General features: G+C 37.8%; 1 protein-coding gene across 1 annotated transcript; it reads right to left on the bottom strand.

The window, feature by feature from the left end:
* Positions 1 to 81: 81 nt before the first annotated feature.
* LOC131795148 (cytoplasmic FMR1-interacting protein 2) lies at positions 82 to 18,058 on the bottom strand. Its single transcript, XM_066160887.1, has 27 exons — positions 17,815 to 18,058; positions 15,065 to 15,142; positions 14,704 to 14,987; positions 14,027 to 14,255; positions 13,100 to 13,225; positions 12,361 to 12,579; positions 11,525 to 11,638; positions 10,831 to 10,908; positions 10,492 to 10,539; positions 10,155 to 10,324; positions 9,699 to 9,846; positions 8,838 to 9,071; positions 8,051 to 8,124; positions 7,458 to 7,554; positions 7,267 to 7,343; positions 6,544 to 6,661; positions 6,009 to 6,128; positions 5,689 to 5,888; positions 5,133 to 5,220; positions 4,625 to 4,768; positions 3,964 to 4,054; positions 3,276 to 3,406; positions 3,021 to 3,093; positions 2,274 to 2,368; positions 1,902 to 2,140; positions 1,268 to 1,415; positions 82 to 879 (listed from the first exon to the last, which is right to left on the bottom strand). The coding sequence occupies exons 1-27, from the start codon at positions 18,010 to 18,012 to the stop codon at positions 721 to 723; spliced, it is 3,780 nt and encodes a 1,259-aa protein (XP_066016984.1). The 5' UTR covers positions 18,013 to 18,058; the 3' UTR covers positions 82 to 720.
* Positions 18,059 to 18,137: the final 79 nt, after the last annotated feature.

Genomic DNA, 18,137 nt, shown 5'->3' with positions numbered 1-18,137 from the left:
ACAACGTGAAAATAACAAAACAAAACCAAACGAACCAAGTGGGACCTGGAACGGCTAACGTGATGACAAAATAAACAAGAATGATAATCTCTCGTTTTTATTATAAAGAGCATATATAAAAAAAAACTATGTAATTTTATTTACATTCCAACAATATTACTAACAACGTTAGATAATTTTTATGGGCAGTCCACAACGCCAAACAGTAAAAACCAAAATGGCATCTTTTCTCTTAATTGCTAAATTCTTTGAAACTTGCCTTCTTTAATAGCGCTACACCAAGCATTACTGAATGGACACTTTTCTTAGAGGAAAAGGTTTTAAAATTGTGGTTACCATACAAGTAGACAAACATGCACGATCTAGTACAAATTTTAAGTCCTATCCCATTGTCCTCACGCAAGCCCCTAACTGAAAGCCTTTGAAAAGTAACCTCTTCACGGACACGGAATACCCCGATATGCTAACGTTCAGGATTTCTTTGAGGCATCAATGCCACACGTGAAGACGACAACTGCCTGCCACATGTACGGGCACGAAAAATTACGAATTGCCGCAAGTTAGGGCGGTTAGAAAAGTCAAAATTCTTTCTAAACCTTACTTTCAATTACAAAATAGGAGAAAAAATATCCCTCTCTGAGTAGCTGAACCTTATCTCTGCATTAATTAAATGTTGTACATCGCTTAACATTTCAAAATGGATCCAGTAGCAAATTCAGATCATATCGGTGAAACAAAAGCCTGATGAATTGGCGGCTGAAAGCAGCGGACATGTTCAACAGGACCGTCTGAGGACTTGAGGTGCTTGTTAAGTACGGCGAATATCTGGTCGTTTAGTACTTTGAAGTGACGTGCTCGGCTAACAAGCCGCTTGAGATCCTGAAACGAATGTAAGATAATATTCTTCTTAGCCACGTCTGTTTCTGATACTAGGATGTCAACAGTAAAATGAATGGAACTAATTCTAGCCTCTTCGACGCTAACAAATCGACTGGAACGACGTCGTTCAGCATTTTCAACCAAAATGTGCTGACCAAAAAGCTATGGTGAGCACAAGGAATAATAAACTTTCCGCTAGGCTTCCGTCTGCGTCTCAAAAACATTTGCGCTTTATCTCTCTATTTAAATGTGACCGGTCCAGGGTGGGGAGAGGAAACACAAATTAAATTTGATAAGAACCCTCTTTGAAGCACTTTCCTCTCGACCACGCCCTTGACAAAGGAACTGAAGAAATTTTGCCCTAAATGAATCTGCGCAGGGTACATACCACGCCTCCAATCACTTCGTCCCGCGAATCCACCTCGTAAACTTTGACGATATGATAACAGAAATCCAACGCTTCAAAACGATTTTCTTGTCCTAGCAGAGCAATGAAGGTACATCCGGCCCAGTTGAGGCCCTCACCAAAGCACTGCCTAAAAGAAGCGAAGAGAGCAACATGAGGAAAGCCTTGCATAACAGGTTAGTTCATATCATAGTATCATATGAGTGATAACGTGAGCTTAAGAACAGATGGACTGATCTTATTAGCAACTTCAAATTGCTGATAGGGTTTGAAATATTGCCGTGGTTTGTCAGTGGCAATGAGTTTTATCAATAGCCAAAGTCGAGCTTTAGAAGAAAGCGTGTAACCAAATCGCGATTGGTTTCAGTTTGTATTTCATTGGTTGAAAGGCTGGCAGGAGTATTCTAGACCAATCAAAAATTGACGTAAAGCAAACCATTCAAAATACTAGACTTTAAATGATAAGCTGAATTATACACGCCTTTTGGTTGGTTATTGCTGATGATCTATTGGGAGGACAGACACAAAAATGAAGTCACCATTAACAGTATATTGCTTTTTATCAAACAGAGAGAGAGTCAAATAGAAAGTGTTGTAAATACAAAGTAACACTTACTCGACAGTGAGTTCATTTTGCCGCAGCGGCTGGCAGTAGTTGAACTGGATGGCACTCCACAGACGGTGAAACTCTCTACACTCGTCAATGTTCATCACTCCATTGGATGGTGGTATCTCTTGCCATATTTCATGAACCAGGAACTTTTTTATCCTTTTCAACACCACCTCAAAGATGGAAAGTCCACAGCAAAGTCTTTCTTTCGTCAACACGTCGCCTTCTTTAGCGTTGACTATTTGCTGCAAAGAGAACAGCCATCCCTCGTCAACGACGCAAATATGAAGGTACAGCTCGAAACAAGTCACACAATGGCGCAATAGCGTTGCGTGACGAGCTTCGTCAAGACCTTAAGATACTAGACCGGGAATTTACCTCTTTGGTTCCAAGCTTGGTGATGGTTGACAACACTTGCAAAGAGTTGTACTGTTTTTCGAGTTTCTCCATTTTGGCCTGGAGTTTTTCACCATCTGCCATTGACAAAAAGAAAACAAAGGAAAACTGTCAGACGTAAAAAAGAACAGCTTCCGTTTCGTGCTGCTGTACTGCCTAAATGTTTCTCTTGTTTTTTCTTGAATTCGTGAGTACCCAAGTTTATTCTCTCCTCCAGCTTCTACACATTTCCTTGTAAACTAGTTACGAGATTTGGTGTGAGATAAAGATAACAACTCCCACCTAATAAGTTTGAGTATTCTCATTGCCCGTCTGCTGAATAATGTATGGATATTAAAGGGAGAGGTTACATTTCGTTGCGAGTTTATAAGAAGGAAATGGGGTGAGGCGGACGTACACGGAATTTTATAAAAAGAGGTACTGTTGATAGTCTACATTAGACCCAAATTGAATCTCAACTGTAATACTATAGAAAAAAAAGGATATTCTCGATAAAAATTAAGTAGTGACAGTTCTTAAACGGCAACAGACCAATCACTAAGTGACAGAGCGCAGTCAGAGTGCTGACTTCTAGGCGATCACCGACAATTAAAAAATGTAGCGAGTGACGAGAGAACTGACACGAAGACAAGACCACTACTTGAATATAAGTCCCAGTGCCCAAACCACTCAGTTTACTCTGTCTGACTTCATAATAAGCTTCAATATTCTAGTCACCAATCAAGTTACCTTTCAGATAAGGCCTGGGGATAATTCCTTGGAATGGAGCTGCGTGTAACAGATCAATAATCTCTTCTTGAGACTAAAAAATTAAATTAAAAAAATTAAGGAACAGTTGCAAGGAAAAAAGTTTCCCAAGCTGTGGCCAGTTATGTTACTTACATTGGTGAAGTTCTCACTTCTCAAAATTCAAAAGAGCATTAGCTCGCCAACGACCTACCAAGGCCGCAACGATTACTTGGAACTAAAGTAAGCTTTACTCACAAGGAAGCCCTCAAGTTGTACACAGAACAGTATGGCATTGCCGATCTCTCTGAATCCCTGGAACACATCTGTCCTCAAGTATGGGTACTGCATGATCGGTTCCAGGCTAGCATGATAGTATTCCAGAACACCTTTAGGAGGGAGAAAGAGAAAAGATTACAACATACTATAAAAAAGAACAAGTAGAGCAAAACGCCATACCTTTTATTTTGCTCTGAGTTGCCTTGAAATTACCGTACTATTAATACAAGTCTTTAATAGGCCTGAATGCTGTTTTCAAACTAGTTGTTTGCGACGTAGGCTTTTATATTACGATCAGTGTCTGAAGCCCAAAACTAAAGTAATCACTGACAACGACCGATCAGATGATCACACGATCACAACAAAGGATAACATCTTATGGAGCAAATGTCGACCCAGGGTAAATTGATGTAATTGGCCTCATGTGCACAAAAAAATACGCAAGTGGCCAAGTTGGGGATAGCTTTGGCTGTGGGTCTGACTGATTGAGAAGGTTGCCCCGGAGCAAACTAAAACCAGTGAAATCCCAGATTACTTTCGCGATGGAATATTTGCCGAAAACTCTCATTTCAACTTGCCGCCAAAGGTTAAGTCATACATGCACGCATTACAAATGACGAACGACTCCAGCAAGATTTCCCTCCGTCTTTGAGAGTAAGTATATTACCTGTTGATCCGTACTCAAAGCGAGGAAGGCCACATTTCTTTGGCATCCCTTCGATGAGCTGTGCTATGTACAGCTGAAGCTGACCTTGAACCTATGGATCAAAATAACGAATTTTACATTAATAGGACTAAAATTGTGTTTACAAGCCCTGAGCTGATTTAGGTTTTCCAAGGGTTTTTTACTATGGGCAAAACGCTGCTTTAACGTGCTGTGTTCCGGATCGAAGGCCTGCGTTCGAGCCCTTGTCATGTCAGTGTGCTGTGTCCTTGGAGCAACACACTCGGCATCGACGGAAGACTCATGAAGTGCCATAAGGGAAGAGTGGGAATAACCTTAATTGGACAAGCATCCGCCCAGGAGGAAGGGGAATATGATTAGTCGCTTTACATGACAGAAATCGTGTTCCGGCTCTAACAGCCATGCGAGTCAGGGATCTATGTAAATTTTTCTTTTTTAGCTAAATCAGGAAAGGGGGAGAGGGGGGAATCGGGTTTAAGGCGAGAAATACAGAATTCGTCGGCAGAAGAAGCATGAGATTACATGGATCGTGACAACTGTTGATAATGTTACCACATCTATCAAAATAAGGTCAATCCAGTCTGCACCAAGATTTTTGACACTCATTTTTAGTGAAATGCAAGATAGTTCTTAAATGGCTTACCACACTCTTGATAATCTTAAGAAGTTCCTCGATCACTACAGCAATTCCTTGATAACCAAGCAAGCGAGACATGCAAGCAAAATGAATATCTCCGACAAAGTTGCTGTACAGTGATCCAATGGCATTGAACACTGAGTTTTGAAGCTGTAAGGAAAACAATATATAAACAAATACATGAACACAAATTGAAGTCAATATCGAGCAGAGCTAACAATTCAGTCATGACAGGATAATTAATCCATTAACTCCCGAGATCTCTTTAGTAATTTTCTTTAACGCCTGCTATACAACTCTCGAGGTGTAAGTTTGGATAACCTGGCATTGCATCAAGTAACAATCTCCTAATTGATATCTTTCTCTAAATTATATTGATATTGTAAGAAGATATTCTGTCTAATCACTCATTAGAGTTACACGGTTAATAATGAAGATGAAGCCCGAATGAATGTTAAGGAGCAGCACTGGCCAGCCATACAATCACATTTTGTGAAGAAAGTTTTGAAATTACCTTGGTGCCAAAGAAGTAATGATGTGCTTGTTTTGGAGCTTGTTCTCTGGAAACCTTTTCCACCAAAGAAAGCGACGTGGGGACAAATCTGTAAACAAAATAAAGTATCGTAATTTATTTTAAAAAAAACTCTCGGTGACTTCTGAAGAAATGGAATATAGCATTTATGTGACTTGTTCATAGAGCACTTTTGGATTGAGTGTCTTAAAAAAAAACTAAAGTACCCACAATGGCCAGTCAGAAAAAAAGGAAAGTAACCAGCAAAGCGAAAAAAATAGAACAAGCGGAAAAAGAGGAAAAAGAGACCAAGTCGTGACTCGTGTTAGTTAGGTGAGCATGTGATTGGTTGAGAGAGTGACGCGAGTCTTCTGGACCAATCACAGAGCAAAATGAAGAAAAACCAATGTCATCCCCAGTTACTTTCGAAACTCAATCGAAAATTGCTCAAACAAATGATCAAAACTCTAAATTGAGAGCAAGACATTCTAAAAGAGGTGGGCGTTTATATGAGTAAGGGGTTTCTTTGTATTAGAGTATTCACAATAACTTTCCTCACCTGTTCGTGGACGAGTTGTAGCAGTAGTTTGGAAGAAAATCGAAGTTGAGTTCCCAAAACACATGAAGGGTGATCCTTCCATAAGGCGCAGACACCGAATGGTTGGCCTCACCCAACATGTTCTTAAACGGAATCAGCTTTACGCTCTTGGACAACAACTGATGCGTCATTCGGTTCACTTCAATAAGGTTCTCCAAGTCCTACAAAACACGAGTCACTGAGAAACTATTTGTACGTCAAAAACGAGTGGACCTTTCACTATGAACATCAATGTAACTTAAAACCAATATCAAGAAAGGGAAGAGTTTTAACAAACATACCACAACACCACAGATATCTCCACTCTCAAACCGCGCGATTGCACAGTCCAAAGACTTTATCATGGCGTTGTTCAGACGCTGCGTGATGAGCTTGTTCAGGTCGATTGACCGGCCTAGAAGCTGAGAGAAAAGGAGGCTGTTAAATGAAATGGCCGACAATCGTCTTGGCACCACCTCCAGATTCAACCACACCATCATCTCCTCAACCCCCCCTCCCCCCGCCAGTCCCCTTCCAAAAGAAAAGAAAGAGTGAACAGCATCAAAATTTTGGCAGTGCATTGATTGTGGGGAGAGCATTGGCTCGGCTCGTAGGATGAGGAAGTTAACACTATCACATTATAAGACAGGGCTTTTCCCTTCCTCCCCATTCCCAACCCAAACCCAGGATAAGTTGCAGATGATCTAGGTGAGACTGAAATTTTAAGCTACTTATTAATAAAGTTATCATATTCTGTGTCTTGTTCTGGTTACAATTTTCGTAATTCTTTTCCTGCACTGATACGATTTTTCCCAGGCAAGAAAATTCCATACGTACCTGCACATGCCTCTGTCTAAGAAGAGTCTCATATCTGTTGGATCGGGTCCCCAGTTTCGCAGCTGCCTCAGCATTCAAACGGACCAGCTCCGATTTGAACTTCTTGTCCAGTAACATACTACAGAAACAACAACAAAGCAAGATTGAACTCTTCCATGAGTGACCAGGACAGAATTTCTCCTCACAATATCAATATACATGTAACTCTTTATTATGTGCCACACAAGTAAATGGTGTTTTTCGCAGGCGCTGATTGGCTAGTTGGGAAGTGAATAGCGCGTACCATTCACTTCCGAGCTGCCGATGAGACAAAATCGCGCGTCGAAACCTTAATTACTGACCATTTTTCGATATATTGAAAAAAAAAATTTTTTTTAAAGTATCTTTGTGTATTCAACTTATTTTTGGCGAAAGTGGTAGATGTTTACCTTTACTTCGTTGAATAATGAAGGGAGGGGGGGGGGAACATATACTTTTAACTTGTCCCACGCCTATTCTCCCCGTTCCCCACCCCCAAGAAAAAAACTTGTCACGCAGGATGTTTACCCCATCGCTCTCAAGATATAAGACCTAATTTTCCTTACCGGCATCCATTTATTTTCTTTATTGTGATATTGTGAATCTATCCTAAAGTGGAAAATTTTCCTAATTCTCTGCTTGACTGGGTGCATAACCTTGCGGGTAGGATTTGCATCCTGACAAGAATTACCACACAGCAGTTACCTGCAGGCCTGTGCCTTGTAGTAGGAAAATATCTGATCGCTTAGTTTGTACACAAACTGGTCAAAGCACAGGTTCACCTGTCGAAAGAGGAAAGGATATTAATGAAAAATCCAACGAAAAATACTCCTAGCTGAACAAAAAAGGCGTACAACTCTCAAGATGAAAATTCAACACATTTCTTCGCCGCTCACCTCTGCCTCAATTTCATCATACAGATACTGCTTTTTAAATACAGTCATGGCGTAATGAGCGCTGTCGTTATAAAGATCCAGCGGGTACAACACATACCTACACCACGGAATAGCAAAGAGATCAGTTTTTAACAACTTCCTTTGCGTTAATTTTACAAATCCTTGGTATTCATATTAACTAGTTCTTAAAAACTGCCTCTAAGTTTTGACATGCTCTGACCACGAATTTTTTTTTAACTAACATTTTTCGCGAAATATGGGAAATTCGTTGGAATTCGGGTCACTCAATTGTTTCACAACATGAGCGGCAAAAACGCCCCAACTACTACCCCTTTTCAACTGGAAGTTAGTTTTGTGTGTCCGATTGCCGAGTTAGTTTTCAGGTTTCCTAAAGGTTTAATTCGCACATAAGGAGATCCTTTAAATGATAGATATCATTAGTCGATAGTGATTCTAACATATGTTGTTTCTGCCATCATACTTTGGTCAATAAAATTAAACACAAAAGCAAACCGCCTGGTGAGACAAAACTGCAACAATAACACACCGGTATTAAAAAATACCTCATCTCCATGTTTGATATAAATACTCACTCCATCATGCTTGGATTTTTGCTCTCTAGAATGTGATTTGTCAAGATCCACGGCATCGACATCTCAATTGGAAACTACGAACAAAAAACCAAAAAATCAGCAGGTTAAAAAACAACAGCAACGAGGGAAAGAAAGAAAAGAGAAAAGGAATAGGGGGGAACTCAGAAATTTCCTTTGCTCCACGCTCGTAACCAATATTTGAAATCCTTAGAGCTTACTGTTATTTGAGGAGAAAAGGCAATCATAAAAACACACGGTTATAATGCACGCACTTTGCTACAACTATTGCAGCTTGTTTATGGGTCAAGTTCAATCAAAGCTAAGGTGAACTCCGACAGGCGGAAAAAATCTCGCAGGCTGTGGGCAAGCGTGATGCAGTAGTCGAACCCAGGACAACCAACAAAATAAATCCAGTCTGTGGCCACAGTAAGACCACGCGCTGCTTCCCTTTAGTAACAGTTAATGCACGCTACCGAGTCCTGTGTAACTCGGAAGACAGGGCATCGGACCGAGAAGGTCCTGTGAAAAGTCTTACACTTTCCTTAACCCTTTCACTCCCATGATCTCATTTTAGTGGATCTCCTTACCGTCTTCCATACAATTCGTACGATGTTAGTTCGGAGAGTTTGGTATTGGATCAACTAATGATCCCCAAATTGATATTTTTCTTTATTCACATCACTTGTCTACATTATATTGTAATTATATTGTAAGGAAAGATGCTATCTTGATCACCAACGGGAGTTTATGGGTTAATGCCGGTAAGTCGTTTTTCAGCAGTTCTAACCTGAATTCTGGCACCCATTGTCAACTCCAGATAAAATTCTCTGAACCACAGTTGAGAAAGGTCACAACACTCCCTCAAAACTTCATTAAAACGAAGCATTTGTTCAAAGAAGAAAGACTTCTTCAAGAACTCTTCAATCTGCTCCACTGATTCTTTCTCCAGTTCTTTGCGCATGACCTTTTTGCCTCCTTTCTCAGAAATTAAGGATTCCAGCATGGTGCGGACCATGTACAACTATTAAAAGGAAAAACAATTGTTATAATATCACCAAAAAAATCTCAAAAGACAGGTAAAGCTTGGAGAATTAGAGCAATTTTCCAGAAGGAATCCAGGAGTGCTTTGTTTTTGGCTTATTTTGTTAAGGCCCTCTCAACCAATCAGGTTCAAATCTAAAACCAATCACGACTTGGTCGCCAGCGTTTTCCCGCGCTTAAGACAGTTTGCTCATTTTAAATTCGAGTTCTCGTTGACTCCCGCAGTATTTTCCTTTTTTCTGAATTGCTTTAGTGATTACTTTGGTTTTGGTTTGGTGACATTTAATCGAAAAGCACGTTAAAAATTATGAGCAAAGTGAGCCAATTCAGGGTTAAATTTTACAGACTGCCGTTTATTGTGGTGTATAAGTTCACCACTTTGTCGCTCTACTCATTAAAATGAAGACAAATCATCTATACCACAAAATAAAGAGAAATAAGGGCAACCTGTGCCTGTGTGCTTCCCAACAAGTCAGCTTTAAACAGATCTAAATGAAAAACCAAGTTTAACTGAATACGTGGTCAAGTTTTCATTTTAGCCTGCTCGTTAATTTAATCTCTTACATTACTGGAGCTCTTACGCTGTTCAAAAAGTGCACATTGTTACCTGTGTACTAGAGGGTCCCACGCCCCTTTCTGGTATCTTAATGTTGGGCCCTGCTTTAGGGTCCTTTTCTCCCTTCAGAATAGGGTCCCCTCTTCCATGCTGCCCATCGGCCCAGTCTCCCCCGGTCTCCCGAATGGACAATAGAATTCTGAAGTAAAAACACAAAATGTATGTTGCTGGCTGACATGTGACATTTAACTAAAAAGAGAGATTGACAATACATTGAAATACATACATCTGCTAAACGAGAATTTGTTTTTAGTTTTAGTAATATCTGCTAAGGAAGCATCAATTTTTCAATGTCACCGTTTTGCAAGTTGTAAGAATTTAACGATTATTTCAATAAAACTCTTTCATTCGCAACCAAATTGGCGAGAATGAGTAGAAAACAAATGCAAAGAACAGTTTGAAACAAAAATGCAACAACCACAAATTGTCCTCAACATCTACACTCACGTTTTCAGTAGAGTAGCCTTTTTGCTCTTGACAGCTTTTCTCAGTGGCTCTCGCAGGTTCACCTGAATAAACTGCTGCACTTCTGTGTGTACGGAATGTTTGATCACTTCTGAAAACATTGGTTCAAGTCGCACTATCTGACCATAAAGACCTTTAATCATAGCAATCACCTGACAGAATAGCAGAAAAGTATTTGTTAAGTTACAAATTTTTCATTTCCTCTCTCTCTCTCTTCTCCACCAAAATTCTGCTCTTGAAGCCAATTCAATTTTTCTGCTTTTCCTTCTTTCAGCATTTTTAACGTAACGTTTAAATCATGTTTCGCAAAGTCGTTTACCTCAACAAGTGAAAACTTTTCTTCGCTGTTGTAGTTGTACCTTGTAGCCTAAAAGTAATACAAAGAAAAAGTTGTGTTAGGAATCATTTAAAAGGGTTAAAACTAATACTAAAAATATTTCCATGCAATTTACTTGCCACAAATATAACTCACCATATTTATCAGCGACAAGAAGGAGAAATATAAAAAGGAACTCGTTAACCAGTGGGAGACCACTTGTCTAAAGATAAACATGAAAGTCCTCTTTTCCTTTTCTCAGAGATCAAAAAATGTTTTACAAGCACTTTAAAAACAGGAAAACCAAATTTAACTATGATGATCATTAATAATTTTACTCACTCTTTCATATTCTTCAGCATTATCAGGACATTGAGGATTGCCATATCTGTCTGTAGGATGTAGAAGTTTCCAAGAGTACTGTGCAAAAACCAAAATAATTATTACGATAAATACACACCATTGACTTTCAACTTGAGTTCATTTAAAATCCCCTCCATTCAAAGGAAAGATACTGAGAATCATTTCATGGGGTAACTCTGTAACAATAGCCTTCAATAATGTCCCTTAATGGATCGATTTATTGACAGATTTGCTCTTATCTAATTTAGCCCTTTCATTTCCATATCCAGTGCTCCAAGCTCAACTAATTTCCTAGTCACCATTTGGAAACCTTGAGTCATAGAATAGTCACAGGAAATAAAATTTTGGTCCATACAAATAAAAAAGGATTGGATATTCACCAAACATCTCCAGGCTTATCCTGCAGGAGACAAGGAAACGGGGCCATGATTTTTGGAAGAAAATTACCAAACATAACTAAAAATTATTTCACCATAAAAAGACAATTTGTCCCACAGACAGGTGATGTAAATAGAAAAACTTATCAATGAGAGCCAGGGTTTTACCTAGACATAATACAAAATCTCTACAGTAGTTTACAAGAGAAAGTGTAGTAGCTGGAAAGGAGAATCTCAAGTTAGATCTGGGAAGTTTAAGGGTTACATCTATGACACATGCACATGTATGAGCCTACCAGTTCCATCACTTGGGCAGTCCATGAGGACAGTAACCTTAATCCTCTGAGAGCCAGATTTGTCAGCTCCTTACACTGTGTATCACTTCTTGGATTAGCACTAGAGGTGATCATCTGCAGTAATTGTTAATTGACAAGGTTAGAAGAAGATCTTCAAGATCGTATTGCTGAATATCCCCCAGAGCCTCAATTATACAACATTCTCACAACTGATAACCTGTCATGAGACACATATAGCCTAAGTTGAAGGTAACAAGAAGGTAAAGGTATCCCAAAATTTGAAGGCTGGGCTGAAGTCTCAGCTTGCAAATATAACCCCTCTTGGCATCAACAAATGGTATAAAAAATGTGCTGCACAAAAATAAAGCAAAGTGGTGCCTCATGGTATTACTTAAAATGACTGCAAAGCAGTTATCAATATGCTCTATAACAAGCCTGGTGACAAGCACTGGGGTTGCTTTTTAGTTAAAAATAAGAAGTAAACAAAAACAGGACTGTCTCCCAATGACACAAATTAATTTTGAAAAAACTACTCTTCCTAAATAAGAACAACATTGTCTCATTCAAAAAATAAAACAATGTACCTATCCACACACTAAACCTGGATTTTTCAATCCAGAATCCATTCCCTGGATTTTTCAATCCAGAATCCATTCGCTGGATTATTTGTACGATAGCATATCACCCAGCAGTTGCCTTGAATATAAGGGATGTAAAGGAAAGGGTTGTGAGAGGGAGGTTGGTCATTACATTACAAAACCTGACTCAAAACCCTGATAATACTGTGATCCAAAATCAAACTATGGTAAGAAATTAAATTCGTCATAAATACATACTTCATTATTATAGCGAGCAAGTTCACTGATAAACTTCACATGCTCCTCCCTGATGCTGTCCATATTTCCAAGGAGATTGTACTGTCCAACCACTTTTTCATCAGCACCTTCTGCAGCTGAAGTCCATTTCTCTCTCATTGTGTCAAAGTTTGGGCACATTTTCAAGTAGGTCACAAGAGCAACTTGGACATCTCCAAACAGAGGTACCACTGGAAATTGCTATGGCAAGGAAGGAAAAAAATTTAGCAATCATTTGCTAATCACCTTCCTCACCTACTTCACTATGACAATGGGCTAACATCGAAAAGTCAGCTTTAGAAACTCTCTATGGTGGCCAATTTACATTATCAAATCAGTTAACAAAATTAAATTATCTCGGAATACCCCCCAACAATGCAGCATCACTGATAGTTTCATTAGAACTTACCTCCTTTACTCATGTTTTATATGCAAATAAAATATTAATAGATCATTAAAAATCATAAAAGTGTAAATAGGAAGATTGCTTTTTTCTGCAAGATATACTTGAACACTGTATTTTTTAGTAAAGATAAGATCAGTTTTTTGTATTATGGCCTCATTCTATCCATTCCCAAATAGTTTTGCTGGCAGCTGGAGCTTCAGTGACCACCCTACCATAGTTCCATGAGAATTACCCACACCCAATAAATCAGATTAGACTATCAACAGTTACCATTGGGTTCCAGCTAAGTTATATTATTTATGAGATTCTGTTCACCTTAAAGATCTTGTCAATCTTACTGATGCTGATCCTTTTCTTCTGATCCATCTTTAGCACACTAGTATTGTCCTTAACTTCCTTACCATCCTTAACATCCATCAGAAAAATCATAAATCCCATAACCTATAAAGTAGAAGGCAAAAAAATTCCACAACTCTCCTAGTCATTACCTTGTTTAGAACTGTTGATTAACTTGGAATTTTTACCTTAGAATTCTTGTTCTATGATAAAGCACTTTTCAATATTGGGTGTTAAGGAACCCATGATTAAACTGGGGTCACTTTCCTTCCCAAAAAAAAACATCATCTTCATCACTTACATTTTCCCATGCTGAGGAACTTTGCTTGTTTTTATCATGAATTTTCACTAAGCTAACCTCAAATTGAGAATTTCTGTGGTTCTAGATGCTTTTGCAAGTACTTAACCCTTTCACTCCCAAGATCTGTTCTGTAATTCTCCTTACTGTCTGCTGCACATTGCTTACAACATCAGTTCTGGGGATTAAGTATTGGATCAGATGATCATCCCCTAATTGATAACTTTTTATATTCTCATCACTTGTTTTCATGATATTGTAATGTTATTGTAATGAGAAAGCATGTCTTGGTCACTGCTTGGTGAGCTAGCTTTGGTTTCATGATACTTTCTTTAGAATTGTTCAAGAAAACAAGACAATTGATAACCCCAGACCATGAACAGTGTACATGTTATCATTAACCCTCTACACCTGAACATCAGCATGCATAGTCTTCATACCATTCTGTATACATTTCCTAAGGTGCTGATAAGGAGAATGTGTTTGACAATCAAGAGCTTCTTTAGATGGTGATCTGTTCCTTTATTATCATAACCTTAATATTTGATTCAGGAGTGATATTGTAGGGAGAAATTAGATGCTTCTCACCGGTTTAGGGGTTAAATTACCTTTAAAAGAACATATTTATCATTTGGTGTTATGTACATGTGGCCTTCGTACAGTTTGACACATAGGTTCAACACATCAGCCAAAACATCTTCATATCCTGGAATTTTCACCAGGTCATCTTTAAGCATGTGTGTGATCTTGTGTTGATTGGCCAAAAAGAGTGAAAGATTCTGTGATTCTTCAATCATTGATACATCACCAGTTCCTCGACGTAGGAAGGTGTCGGCTCTAGAAAGGTAGAAGGAATATCAAAAACAACATGATGACCAAGTTTGTAGCCTTTTTTTTTTCTGCTTTCTCTTCTTCTTTTTCTTTTTTTTTCCTGTTATTGTTTCATCTGTTTTCTGTACCATTGAAGTTTATATTAAGGAAAATACAAAATCAAAGATTCTAGACTGACTTTTGGTACCTAAAGATAATACTACTATTACTAAAGATAATAGTAATAATAGTGATAGTTATAACAATGTTACTGATAATACTAATTATAATTGTTATCATAACATCATGTTGAAAATGATGACAGTCATGGCAGCAACACATTATTTCATTATTTAGAAAGGGTGAAAATCTCTGCTAGTGGCTCAAAATCTTGAGTAGCTGTTCTCCCTATAAAAAATTAAGGAAAAATTATACATTCACACTTGTATTATAATTAGCATTTTGCGATACTGACCTTTTAAAAAATGCATAGTCGTTGTTCAGACATGCCTTCATATTCTTCAAGGCATCCAGGACTGCAAACATGTTGACAAATTTTCCAAGGGTCAACAGATATCTCTCAGATATAAAATCCTTCCTTCTCTCTGGGTGACTCAGGGTCTTCACCTCCTTGCAGAATCTAGCAACAGCATCTTTAGCAAAGTGCATGAAGCCCTTAAGTTTGCGTATCTCAGGTTCTAGAACTTCAACTGTCTTCTCATAAATTTCAATTCTGTTTGGTTGGTCATCACTTTTAACCTAGAGACCAAAGAATATTGCAACATTGTAACAACTCAAGGTAACCTACTATGAAAGACTCAATAGAAACATCTTACAGAAGGAACAGCTCGTGAACAACTCCTCCAAGTGTACAACATCACAGCATACTGTCCACCCTCTTCAAGCATTTCATTCTGTCAAAAGTAAATAAAGTTTATAAGTAAACAAGCCTTCCACATCAAATGATCAATTGACCTCCTTTTCATAGAAAAAAATATATATTTAAAAAAGAATTTCGATAAAATAATTCAGTTAGATGTACACATAGAAAATGCCTTGAAAAATTAAAGGATATAACACGAAGGGTATTACTAAAATGATTCAAAGATTTTGTGCAGAAAAAAAAATCAGTAACTACCACCATCAGTTATTCAAACCATACACTGTATACCCATGAATTGCTCCCTTAAAGTTTACATTTATCAACACAAATTAACCCTTTACATCCTAACATCAGTATTAATATTCTCCATATTGTTCTCTTTACATTTAGTAAGGTGCTGAAAAGGAGAATTTGTTTAACAATCAAGAGTTTCTTTAGTTGGTGATCATTTCTTTTATTCTCATGACCTTAATGTATAATTCAGTCATGATATTGTAAGGAGAAATTAGATGCTAGTCACTCTTTGGGTTTAAACAGTTAAGGAGCAGTTGATTTTGGTCTTTTCACCATGCATTACTTTAACCGACAGAATCCTCCTCTATTCAAACCGTCCAGGTACCTTAAGTAAGCAATCGTATTCTAGACCAAAATATCTTAAGGACGTCACAGGGGTTTGAGTTAGTAAAACTCCAATATCATGCTTTCAATTTATCAAACCCAGGCCTTCTTTTTTTTTTATTCTTTATTTATTACAGTCTATTGGTCAAAAAGGCCAAAGGATAATCTGCAAAGGAGTTCGAAACCCCATATAAAAACAGATCACCTGGGAACTAATATAAATACACCAAGGATAATAAATTCAAGAAATGTATTTATGAAAAGGAAAAATACTTAAGAATCACTAATAAATTTCTTAACTCTTGACTTAAAAATATTTACATAAACAGAGTAAAAACAGATCACTTATGGACTAATATAAATACACTGAAGATAATAAATTCAAGAAATGCATTTATGAAAAGAAAAAATATTTAAGAATCACTAATAAATTTCTTAACTCTAGACTTAAAAATATTTACATTATCAGAATAATGAATATCAAAAGGTAATTGATTCCACATGTCAATTATTCGATGGAAAAAACTATACTTCAAGACATTAGTTCTGGCATATTTCTTCTTTAAAGTTAAAAAGTCCTTAGACTTAAGTGAAAAGCGGTCTGCTTCAGAGTGGAAATCTAAAATTTTACTGACGTCAATATTTATGTTGCCAGCATTTACTTTATATAAGAATGTCACATCAGTCAGTAATCTTCTCTTCTCCAGAGACATGAGGTTTCAAATGTCATAGGGATCATAAATCTTTACGATAAATTTAGTTGCTCTTCTCTGTACCCTTTCCAGCTTATCAGTATTTCTTTTAGTATAGGGAGACCACAGAACTGAACAATATGTGGAAATCAATGATCAGAAAAACTATGCAGATTGAATATATCTTAATGACAATCAGTAAACACAAAAAATTTTGCAACCTATTGCCCATGGATTACCAATATCAACTGATTACACTGACACTGACTACAGTCGAACCTCGATTATCTGGACTCAGTGGGACTAGGGTAAATAGTCCGGATAATCGAGAGTCCGGATAATCAAAAATATGAATATTAATGAGACAATGTAAACAAAAGAAATAAAGATAGCACATTTTTAATTCTAAAAGTTTGCTTCAACAGATTGCTTTTGCTTTGTGGACATGTTGTCTTTTTGAGTTATGATCGTCTCATGTGTTTACATAACCCACGCTCAGCTTAGCAACAAAACAATACTGAACAAATCAAAATTCAGCTGAATGCATTAGAATACTTCTTGTCTCTTTTTGTCTTTGAGCACTTGATCTTTCGAAAGCGGAGCGTGTAATGCGCTGTTTTAAATACAATTGTCCTGACTTTTAACATAATTTCTGAATTTTTTTACCTCCTAAAGTTTCTAACATCTAAGGTCATTAACATTCATGAAAAAAACGGGACCAGAGAAAAAGTCCGGATAATCGAAAAGTCCGGTTAATCGATGTCCGGATAATCGAGGTTCGACTGTACCATCGATTGTCATCGATCATTGACTTAATCGATTGTACTTATGTTAGAACCCTGATCAACCGAATAAAAACATACACAGCGTATCACGAATGTAACCGTTCAGTAATCTTATTTCTATTGCCTTTCCATAAGATTGTAAGAAAGAGGGTAATCTAGATCACAAGGATCAGCAACTCTGTTAGGTTCAAAACAATCAAATATTTCAAAGTTATCATCCATGGCTGATGTGAAACTATCGAAGTTGTGCATGTATGCATGAGAAGATAACAGCACGAGTTTGATGATAACTTTATATCGTTTTCTTTCATGAAAGAGAAGACAGAGTGTTTCTGATGGGCATGATCACAAGCAGTTAGGCATTTTTTAAAAGCTTCCTAAAATTTCGTTCAACTTAGACTCACACTCTCAGCAAATAAAGTGATCGTGATTACCAGTGCTGAAAAATCGACCGAGAGCTCAGAATTTACTGACTATATCCCTCCAGAGAGATTATACTCGGCAAACGTTGATACTGCAAGATTCTGTCGAATCAAGCGCTACTGGAAGCTAAATTATTTATTTCCTTGTGAAGGTCTGCGCAACTAATCATGAAAAGTCACACCTACCAAGCCTTTGTGTACATCCGCCTCTTCCAGATACTTGCTGATACATGTGATGAACGCTTTGCTGTCCTCAAAGTTGGTATCAAAGTTGGAAATGTAAGTGACAGAAGCCGGAGGTGCTTCTATTTGTGGCTGTTCGTCGGGAAGGGAAATGGTTTGAAGTTGTTGCACATTACAAATAGCATCGTCCAGGGTCGCCATCTTGCTTGGTGTCCCAGCGACCTTTGAGGGCTTCACTGAAAATGTCAGGTCCTACCCTACCCTAGACGTCACACATACAAAGACGATGATATCATTTTCTGCTTTTGAAGAAGTTTTTCTCTTTC

Source organism: Pocillopora verrucosa, chromosome 14 (genome assembly GCF_036669915.1).
Source record: "Pocillopora verrucosa isolate sample1 chromosome 14, ASM3666991v2, whole genome shotgun sequence".
NCBI classification, from domain to species: Eukaryota; Metazoa; Cnidaria; class Anthozoa; order Scleractinia; family Pocilloporidae; genus Pocillopora; species Pocillopora verrucosa.
The sequence above is the reverse complement of the archived record's forward strand: the minus strand, read 5'-3'. Positions and strand labels throughout refer to the sequence as shown.

What these genes read in the sequence shown, in the direction of transcription:
- LOC131795148 (XM_066160887.1), bottom strand. Translation starts at nt 18,012, where the DNA reads ATGGCGACCCTGGACGATGCTATTTGTAATGTGCAACAACTTCAAACC. An exon ending in GAGATATCTGTGGTGTTGTG is followed by an intron (nt 5,889 to 6,008) that starts GTATGTTTGTTA and finishes CGTGTTTTGTAG; the next exon opens with GACTTGGAGAACCTTATTGA. An exon ending in CCAAGCTTGGAACCAAAGAG is followed by an intron (nt 2,141 to 2,273) that starts GTAAATTCCCGG and finishes TTCTCTTTGCAG; the next exon opens with CAAATAGTCAACGCTAAAGA.